The 11,149-nt window shown below is 41.5% G+C and overlaps 1 protein-coding gene across 4 annotated transcripts in view; it reads right to left on the bottom strand.

The window, feature by feature from the left end:
* Positions 1-11,149, bottom strand: part of LOC144075441 (signal peptide, CUB and EGF-like domain-containing protein 3) — a 171,405-nt gene that overhangs the window by 99,492 nt on the left and 60,764 nt on the right. For all 4 annotated transcript variants that reach the window (XM_077602661.1, XM_077602483.1, XM_077602751.1 and 1 more), the window contains exon 3: positions 4,220-4,345. In XM_077602661.1, coding sequence (XP_077458787.1) covers positions 4,220-4,345 — 126 coding nt within the window. The remainder of the gene's footprint in view (positions 1-4,219; positions 4,346-11,149) is intronic.

Here is an 11,149-nt window from a genome sequence, read left to right as displayed (position 1 = left end):
TCATGTGACATATTTTATGCTGCCAAAAATGAAACTGCCAGTCATTGTCAATGAAATCTACTTGAGTTGAAACTATGGATAAATGACTAGTTGCCTTGGAATTGTCATGTTTCTGCTACCTACGATGACTTGTTTTTCTTTCAGCAGCTGATTAAGCCAACAAGGCAGGATGGTATCAACAAACCTGCTGGAGATTGGTACATCCACTATTTAAGAACACCTGTCACAACCAGTGGATTGTCACAGTACAGTGGTAACTTGAGATACGAGCTTAATGCGTTCCGGCACTGTGCTCGTATGTGGATTCACTCGTATCGCAAATCAACGTTTCCCATAGAAAGGAAAGTTTGGTAAGAATGACTTTATATTGATAATTTTAATTAAGAAAATTTTTAGATGGTGGTGTGCCTTGAGATTTTTTCAAATTAAAAAGTGCGCTACAGCTCTAAAAAGGTTGGGAAACACGGTTTTACAGGATTGGGCATCCGTGTCTTATATGCATCCCTCGGTCAACCACAGTGGTGGGCCCCGGCTGCCACATACAATCCGCTGCGCGAACCTCAGTACCAGCAAAAGGACGGTGCACAAGTCTACAAACGTCGTGAAGAGACAAGACTCTAGGTAAAGAGGGGTTCATTAGCTGAGCCCACGGTTATCATTGGACATTAAATGGAAGTACCACAACAACAGCCGCAAGGAAACCTTCTTTAAAGAGGGAAAGCCATTTCAGTGTGAGACAAAAATCCAAATGGCACATTGAGTCCTTTGCAGGATGTGGTTAAATATGACTAATGCTGTTCCATTCTGCTTCATCACTGAACCAAGAAGATGCAGGTGCTTTTCATTATCAAACAACTTTATTCCTGGCAGAACTGTACTTCAACTGAATGACTGTTTAGATGTGATCATGCAACATTGAGTGCCTCCATTAAAAACGCCTGATTGGTTTTGCATAAATATGAACTGTCGAGTAGCGAGCGACTAGTAAGTGGTGAGTATAGCGCATTTATGTAGTATATATTTTTGCCACAGCCAAAGCACTTTATATTAGGACCCATTCACCTACACATTCACACATGCCATGTCATTTGTTAACTTCATGACAAGAGATGAGATTTCGTATTGTCATTGACATTCTTATGTGCTCTTTGGTCCGAAAGCAGGCGAGGCAAATTGAACATTATTTTCCACCTACATAATAATAAGGAAGAAAGCGGATCCCTTGTAAGCTCAGTAAAGAACGTGTACTTTTGTTTCTGAATACAGGAAAATTCACTTTTTAACAGACGCTTGCCAACCATAGGTGTTGCTGCTATCCAAGTGGCTGCCAACCCACTGGGGGCAAATTAGGGATAATTTCATTGGCTAACGGAACTTTAACAGTGAGCAGTATTAGCCTGGATTTGAAGTACTGACCCTTCCGTTTCAGGACAACTCGGGATACTAATTGCTCCTACTACCACCCCACTACTGTAGGCTAAAGCTAAACGCATGAATGAGCTACAGCTCTCAAATTACGTGGCTGTAATGAAAGGTTTTAGGTCAGTTAGAAAGGCCAAGGTAGGGCTAATGTCTATGGCAAGCAAGAAAAGACGCATATTATTTATTCTTTTTTTTCATTTTCTGAACCGCTTGTACTCACAAGGGTTGCAAGGGGTGCTGGAGCCTATCCCAGATAACTAAAGGCTTCAGGTGGGAGATTGATTATTGCAGCGATGTCTGGTCCACATTATCTGCGAAACTGGACGGAAGACAGTCTAAATTGCCCCTAGATATGAGTGTGAGAGTGAATGGTTGTCGGTCATGGTATGCTGATTGGACACTCTAAATTCCCCCTAGGTATGGGTGTGAGTGTGGAGTTTTCCGGAGTGAATGCGATTCACTCAAAATCAATATAAAATGTAAAAAAAATAACATGGGACAATTTAAATCAAACTGTTATTATCTCATCTCAACCGCTTTAACCTCATTAGGGAAGCAGGGGGTGCTGGAGCCTATCCCAGCTGACTCCGGGCCAGAGGCAGAGGACACCCTGAATCGGTGGCCAGCCGATCGCAGGGCACAAGGAGACGGACAACCATGCACACTCACACCCATACCTACGGACAATTTAGAGTGTCCAATCAATCAGCCTACCATGCATGTCTTTGCAATGTGGGAGGAAACCGGGGTACTAGGAGGAAACCCACACAGGCCCGGGGAGAACATGCAAACTCCACACAGATGGACATGACCAGGACCCCAGAGCTGTGAGGCCGAGGCGCTAGCCACTCGCGCCACCGAGCCGCCCAGTGTTATTATCATGTTTTTACATTAATTGAAATATTGTGGTTTTTGCAAACTATTGAAAAAGTACAGTATAATGAAAATAAGTTTATCTTTGTGTTTGAGTCTTTCTATGTGCATTTTACAATCAGTAATTCCACCCCGTGTCACGCTGAAGTTGCACTTGTGCAATGTGCAAATTTCGGTCCTTTTGGAGACGGCTTCAACATGGGATATTTCGTCGAATGCGAACCAATAGAAGTTTCATCCAAATTGCCATCCATTTTGCTCTTACCCCAAGCAGGCATATTGATAAGACTTACCAGTGCTGTGTACGCCTACTTCCTTTAGAACAACCCCGGAAATAATAGGATTTGTTTCAAAACAACAGACTAGTGGTTTAGTCAGCCTTAATAATACTTCATTCCAGTGGCGGTCCGTGCATTTTCTAGCAGCGCCTTCAGCGAATCAATCCAACCCTCAAAAACTTTTATGGCTATAAAACTTCTACAGCTGTGACACATAAAATCAATAATAACCTCATATTATTGAAATATTATTTAGGAATATAGCCATATTTTACTCACCAAAAATCCTTTTTAACTGTACACAATATCCATCCTCCTTTCTTTCTTCCTTCTTTTCTATCTCCATCGAAGCTAATGCTGAAAGTCGAGCCTGTCCTGTCGTATTTCTGGCATACGTTTTTATTCGATTTAGTGCTGAAAATGTTCGTTCCCGATTGCGACAGGCTTGCTTGTTTGGAGGTGTCCGACCTTTCTTAACCCGTTAGGATTTTTAATCCGGCCCGCCGCCGGCGTTGTCCAAATTATAGTAAAAATCAATGATTCATTTCCCTTTGCCGCTCATCACTCTCAATTTATTAGTCTACCGTCAATGGCAGCCCGGGAATAAGCACTCTTGGGCGGCCATGTCAGCCCGGGAATAAGCACTCTTGGGCGGGCAGATGTAGCAGAACCGAGCCGTGAAATGATAGCAATCAGGTTAAATACATCCTAAAACAGCATTTAATGATCAAATACAAATACTGGAGCTCTTTGGACATTAGAACCGAGCCCAGGGAAGTGAATTCCTCGGTAAAATGTCGCGATGATGTCGCGATAAGGCAAAAAAACGTCTATATACGACCATTTGCCAAACGGGTCAAAATGCTCTCAAATTCGGTCAAATCCAGCCGAAAACAGCGTTTAATGATTAAATACAAATACTAGTATTTGTATATACAATACTAGTATTGTATTTTATACTAGTATTTTATTTAAAAGAACACAAAGGAAATTCACATATTCTTCGTCGTTTTCCTTTTTTTTTGCTTGGTATTCCCATAGGTATCGTGTCTACAGACTAGATATCCGATGCGCGTTATGAGGCAACGGAGCTAGACGTCGTCGCTTGTCGGCCTTTTAAGAACAGGGCCATTCGCCAAACGGCTCAAAATGCTCTCAAATTCGGTCAAATCCAGCCGAAAACAGCGTTTAATGATTAAATACAAATACTAGTATTTGTATATACAATACTAGTATTTGTATTTAATCATTAAACGCATTTTGAGCCGTTTGGCGAATGGTCGTATATAGACGTTTTTTTTTGCCTTATCGCGACATCATCCTAACGGGCCGAGGTTGAAAAACTTGTACACACACGATCCGGGGGCGGGGCGAGCGCGCAAATCCCGTTTCGCGAAACCTCCGTTCGGCCGAACCTCTGTTCGGCCGAATGACCGTTCGGTGGAACTAAACTTGTTTGACTTTTGCCACCATAAAGTGAGACTCACTTTAAACTTACTTCCACTCTGATAAATTCATAAGGTTTTCTCACAAGACTACCAAAGGCAAAATTCCCCCAGTAAAAGGAACTAATGCAAAAATTCTGAAACACGCATATACGCACGTACACCGCTATGCACGCACTCACACCAAATTCACACACTCACCTAAACAATTGTGCCCATCATGTGCCAAGCGGAAGCCATCATAGCATGTGCACCTGTAATTGCCTGGGATGTTGATGCACTCATGGACACAGCCACCGTTGTATTCGGTCGCACACTCATCGACATCTGCAAAAAAAAAGGGAGTAAGAAAGCAGGCACTTTAACTTTTCCGAACTATGATGGTCCAATCAGTAACTGGCTAATTTTGGTAAAGCACTGATGGCTAGAGTATAGAGGAATTCTTCAAGTTCCGTTCCTCTGCTGGCTGCTTGAATTTCCATGTAAGCCGGATGTCATAGTTGAAGTCTGAATTTATGTCAAAATACTTCATATAAAGAAAGTAAAACATATCAAAAATTTTAAAAAACGAAGACACTGTGCTTAACATTACTGCCGGAGGGTTTTCAATAGTTTGTTTGCAACTGAAAGCACGGACAAAACACAACCGTGAGGCCAACCAAATCAAACCAACTTGCGATCTCGTCCACCACTCCTTCTCTCACACCAGTCACATGTTCAGGGACAGCACACAAAACACATCAACATTGCAACATGAAACCTGATTTGTTACATTACTCTACTTACTTTTAGGTTGCATGAATCAAAAATTGTTTAAAATTGACTATCAGTGACACCTAAGCAACACGCTTATTTATTTATATATTTATTCATGTATTTATTTCTTGACCTACTTATTACCTATCTATTTATGTCTAAAATGCCTTTCCTATTCCTGCATCCTCACCCTCTTGCTACTGTGACAACGGAATTTCCCGAATACGGGATGAATAAAGTTATCCAATCCAATCCAATAAGGTCTGTGTGGCCATGAAAGTGCATTTGACGACGAGTGAGGCTTTTACTGCAATGGTTAGCCAATGTGTGACGATGGGATAATCCTAGCTAGTCATATTTGATTCATTCATTTTCTGAACCGCTTTATTCTCACTTGGGTCGCACAGGGGGGCTGGAGCCTATCCCACTTGACTTCGGGCCAGAGGCGGGGAGCACCCTGAATCGGTGGCCACCCGATCGCAGAGCACAAGGAGACGGACAACCATTCACACTCCCACTCATACCTGGGGGCAATTAAGAGTGTTCCAATCGGCCTACCTTGCATGTTTTTGGAATGTGGGTGGAGGAAACTGGAGTACCAGGAGAAAACCCACGCAGGCTTGGTGAGAACATGCAAACTCCACACAGGTGGACCGACTTGGATTTAAACCCAGGACCCCAGGGCTGTGAGGCTGACATGCTAACCACTCAAGCCGCCGAGCCACCCTCATATTCTCATTTTATCTCATTTTCTGAATGGCTTATCTATCCTCACGAGGGTCGCTAGGGGTGCTGCAGCATATGCCTAACTATGGGCACCAGGCATGAGACACCCTGAATCGGTGGCCAGCCAGTCGCAAGGTTTAAGGAGACGGATAACTCTCATTCCTAGGGGAAATTTAAAGTTTTCAACCAGCCCTATACTGCACGTTTTTGGGACGTGGGGGAATCCGGAGTACCCAGGTCTACATGCAAACTACACATCGTCAAGACAGACCTGAGATCGAACTCACGACCCAAAACTTATTCATTTATTTTTTTACTATATTTAACAAGATTCCGTTGGGATGTACAAGATCGACGTGTTTTATATCACTTTAACATCCACAAATGAATACAAGACATTGATTAGCATTTTTACTTTTATATATGATCTGAAGTTGAACCTAATTGTTTGTCATTTTTATTAATTAGCTGATCACTCCTTTACAGAGACAGTGACAATACTTGTAAAATAATATATACTATACATGTGAAAGTTTTGAAATTCTTCACAAATTCTTAATGCAAAAAATATAGTAAACACTGAAAAGAATGTTTAATACAGAATTGACAGCTCTTTTCCATTAGATTAAATAATGTGTATTCATTTTCATGTTGTCACGTCGGGTGCGGGTGTGGAGCGTAGACCCAAAACGCAGGGAAGAATCCAGGACGTGAAATGGAGTGCTCTAACAAAAACTTTAATAACTAAGGCAGGATCTAAAATAACAAGGACTTAGAATTAAATAATAAAATCAAATCTGACATGGAAAGACATGGGGAAACGAGGAACTTGGAACATAGCGTAGTTATGAGGGGACACAATTGGCGAAACGCACACAATAATCATACGGACAGCACACACAAGGGTAACGCACAGACATACACCTCAAAACCCCAACTAAACCAAACACATGTAAGAGGCGCCACGGTGAAAGAGTGGTTAGCATGTCTGCGTCACAGTTCAAAAATCAAGAGTTCAATCCATTATTAATCATCGCAGTGTATCGTTGATGTCTTAGGTATCCATTGGGATAACAGCATCTAGTCCAGGGGTTTAGGCAAAAAGAGAAAACAATGTCAACTCTGAGAGTCCAAGAGCCACACCACGCAGTGAGACACACACACACATGCACACACACACACACACACACACACACACACACACACACACACACACACACACAAAACACACAATTAAATCCATATAATTGACCACATTCATCCCCTTACAAAACATATAATATATAATTTCTTATTCCATTTTAATGGGCCCTTATGATTTTGAGCGTGTTTTAAGAGAGAATAGAAATAAGAGAAACACAACACGAGGCAAAGAGCCGCATTCCTTTTGGCCGGCAGCCTCACGCGGCTCGAGAGCCACGTGTTGACCACCCCTGATCCAGTCCTACACAACAGGTCTGATTATATTTATTTAAAATCTAATTAAAGTTAATATGGAATAGTAGAGTTCATACATTCATTTTCTGAACCGCTTTATCCTCAGAAGAGTCGCTGGGGGTGCTGAAACCTTGCTCAGCTGAGGACATCCTGACTCGGTGGCCCGTCGATCGCAGGAGACGAGGAGATAGACAACCATTCATGCTCACTCTAATACCGAGGACCAATTTGAAGTTTCCTACCAACCTACCATGCATGTCTTTGAAATGTGGGAGGAAAGAATAGTACCCTGAGGAAACCCACGCAGTCCCAGGGAGAACATCCAAACTCCACACAGGTGGACCGACCTGGATTTGAACCCAGGACCCCAGAAGTGTGACCACTCAGCCACCGGACCGCCTATTGTAAAGTTAGTATAATTAAATCATTAAGAAATAAAATTCTAATTGTGGCAGCACGCTGGAATGAATGAATTAAATGAATAAAATCATAAATTGTTGAAAAAATAATAATTAAAATGAATTAAACAGATATACTTTCTGGATATGACAAGCAATGACAATTTATTTTTAAAACATTCCATAGTATTTAACTCATTTCTTTCTATTCAACGACAGCAATCCAATTCATTTAGGATAAGAGTGGCTGTGACTCAGCATCTTTCATTGCTGCTGACGGGAGGATGATTTTTCACCTGTAGCCTCTCCCAGTCAAAATGGATGAGGCGCGATTATTCAAAACTGCTTGCAATATGATGTTAAAAGTCATTTATTTCATGATTTTGATTTATAATCCGATCAAATTCATTTTCCATATGGCTTATCCTCACAAGAGCTGCGGGGGCTGCTGGAGCCTATTCCAGGCAACTATGGGCACCCGTGACCGGACGTTTCGTCGACCCGACAATTTGTCGCTGGACAGTTCGCCTAACCTTAACCACTATTAAAGAAGACAAAGGAAATTCACATATTCTTTATTAAAGAAAATAAAACAGCAAAAACTCGACAACACAAATACATTAACATTTGGGCGTGTGCGTACTAAATGGGCTCGTCTCTAAACACACTACGCACGTTAAACGGTTCCTACGTTGAGCGCTCCATTTTAAAAATAAAAGGCAATAAATAAAATTATTTTATTAAAAAAATATATTAAAAAGAAGACAAAGGAAATTCACATATTCTTCGTCGTCTTCTTTTTTTTTGCTTGGTATTCCCATAGGGCTTCCTGTAAAATAAATCTCCATTTTTGGGGCTATTAATGGCATCTTCTTTTTATCTCCTTATTTTTCTGTAGTTACATAATATCACCATGTGTTTTAGTGCATTGTTGAATCTAGGGAATGTGGCTATTGTCATGTGGGTCCTGCTTAAAATGCAAATCTGACTGACTTATCAGGAACACCCAGTGGTGGCGCAAGTGTAATCATATAGTGGTAGGGGTGTGCCAGAAAGCAGTCACCTGAATCATTATGAGACGCACCTAAAACGTCTAACAACAACTAAAAATGCAAACAAAAAAGCGTTTCTGGCTGTAACTCAGAGATTTAAATTGTTCTGAGCTTGTATCCTTGTTTTAAGGTCAGAGATATTTATGGAAAATCAAATCCAGGTCACGCCCACCTGTCCCCGGGCCTGCGTGGATTTCCTCCGGGTATTCCGGTTTCCTCCCTCATTCCAAAAACATGCATGGTAGGCTGATTGGACACTCTAATTTGCCCCTGGGTATGGGTGTGAGTGTGCATGATTTTCTGTCTCCTTGTGCCCTGCGATCTGCTGGCAACCGATTCTATGTGTCCCCCGCCTCTGGCCCGGAGTCAGCTGGGATAGGCTGCAGCTCCCCCCGCGACCCTAATGAGGATTTTTGGATTTATTATGGGATGTTTCTATATGTTTTGTAAGCATTTTTAATAAGTAATAAGGCTATAAATTAATTCATGATTTATGTTGGGACCACGCTTGAGGACACTTTCCCCCACAGCTGCGCTCAAGGCCAGTTAATTGTTTTCAGGACTATTGACGGCAACAAACCCCGTGTTCCTGCTGATAGGCAAGAAACTTGTACCTTGTTTGGACTGGACTCTGGCAGATGTTTAAAAATACGGCTGCTTTTTTTCCCTTATAATGAAAATATTATGCTTATTATGCAATTTCTTACACCGTTGTTTTCGGCAACACAGTTGTTTGACCTTCCAGGGTGTTATTCTCCTAGAAATGTTTTCCGTTTGTCGCGACTAAATACGATGAAGAATAGACTGCACGTCAGAATGCTCAGGAACGAAGGCGCGTTATGAGTATCCTCCTTGCAAGTTGTAATCAGTTATGTTGAAAGATGTCTTCCAATTTTAATTAAATATTACTAATAATGATTAAATGGTAGAAATCATTATTCCGACATTATAAAGCGGTTCAGAAAATGAGATGAGATGAGACAATCATCAAAATAATTGGACAGTGACTTTAACCAATGAGGTTTCTGCAAAAACAACAAGCATCAGAAAATCCCTATCCACTTTGGCCCTTTGTGCAATTGTTGCCCAGCCCTGCTCTAAAGCATGCAATTTAGCTGTTACTAGTACTACTACTACTACAGTTTCAGCTTATCCCAAAGGGCAGGGTTTGGCAACCCAGAATGTTGAAAGACACATATAGGATGAGAAAAACAAAAAACAAATTTATCTGGAGCCGCAAAAAAAAGTTGAAAGCCTTGGAAAAGCCTTATAATGAAGGCAACACATGCTGTATGTATCTATACTAGCCTACTATCAAAATGACTAAGTTGGCTACAAATACATCATGAGCATTCATGATTAAATGTCTATTTTCCCTCAGTGCATTCTGTAGACTACAACATGACTGCAGTTGTCATGTTTTGTTGGGGTTTTGGTTGGCTGGGTGTGTTTTTCCTTGTGTATCCTGTCCGATTGTGTCATTGTATGCATTTCACCTGCTGTGTCTTTTTTTGGCTCTGCATCCCTTGTACGACACAGTTGTTTGTGAATATCATCAACCCCTGTCTGTGTATTTAAACCCGGCGTTTTTGTGCGTCCGAGTATTTTCCTGTCTTGGCTATGTCGCAATTTTTTGTTCCCAGAAATTTGGAAATGTAATGTTCATTCTACACATTCTTTTAACATTGGAAAAGGTTAAGAATGTTTGTGTTATGTTTTTCTTCCTACAGAAACCATATTAAAACAAAAAAATGTATTTTTCTCCCCGATTTTCAAACATTTTTTGAAAAAGCTCCAGGTGCCACTAGGACAGCCTTCAAGACCTGTATGCGGCTCCAGAACCTATGGTTGCCAACCCCCACATTATGGGGTCACCAAAATGTATCAACTTTTTCCATTTCACCCTGTCCTTTGCATCCCCTCCCTTAAACCAGCCTCTTCTATGTCATCCCTCACTACATCCATGTTCCTTCTTCTAGGTCGACCGCTTGCCCTGTTTCCTGACAGTTCCATCCTCAAGATCCTTGTACCGATACAGTCCCTATTTCTCTTCTGGACATGCCTAATCCATCGAAGTCTGGTCTCACACCTTGTCTCCAAAAGGCCTATGTAAACTTCACTTGTCCCTCTAAAGTCTCAGTTCTCATCCTATCAAACCTTCCCATTCCTAAGGAGAACCTCAGCATCTTAATCTCTGCTACTTCTAGCTCCACTGTCTTTTCCTCAGAGCTAATGTATTCAAGCCACACATCATGGCTGCCCTTACCTCTGTCCTTTAGAACCTTCCCTTCATCGTCGCTAACACTCGCCTATTGCATATAACATCTGATACTTTCTTCCAGCTGTTCCACCCTGCCTGTGCATGGTTCTTCTCTTCATTTCCACATTCTCCATCAGCCTTGCCTGTTGACCCTATGTGCAGTGGCACCTCTACTTACGAAATAAATTTGTTTGAAAAGTGCGAAAGAAAGTGACGGAGCGGCCATGATCCCTGGAAAAGATGAACAAGTGCCCTGAAAGGGGTTTTTAATCAGACGATCGCTCTCATACTCCGCCGGTGAAGATGCAACTCTCTTATAGCCAATGGAAGGACAGGAGAGTGTTGGAAGAGGAACCCTATTGCGACAATTTCAAAATAACATACCGGATGCTATAAAAGGATGTTCGAATTTTTTGAATTTCAGGTTTTGTAATTTGGAATGTTTTTCATACGTAACCTAAATATTTGGTATGGAGAGACATTCATAAGTAGAGGTATCATT

The sequence above is a fragment of the Stigmatopora argus genome, chromosome 1, assembly GCF_051989625.1.
Source record: "Stigmatopora argus isolate UIUO_Sarg chromosome 1, RoL_Sarg_1.0, whole genome shotgun sequence".
Lineage (NCBI taxonomy): Eukaryota > Metazoa > Chordata > Actinopteri > Syngnathiformes > Syngnathidae > Stigmatopora > Stigmatopora argus.
Note: the sequence above shows the minus strand (reverse complement) of the source record. Positions and strands in the feature narration are given on the sequence as shown.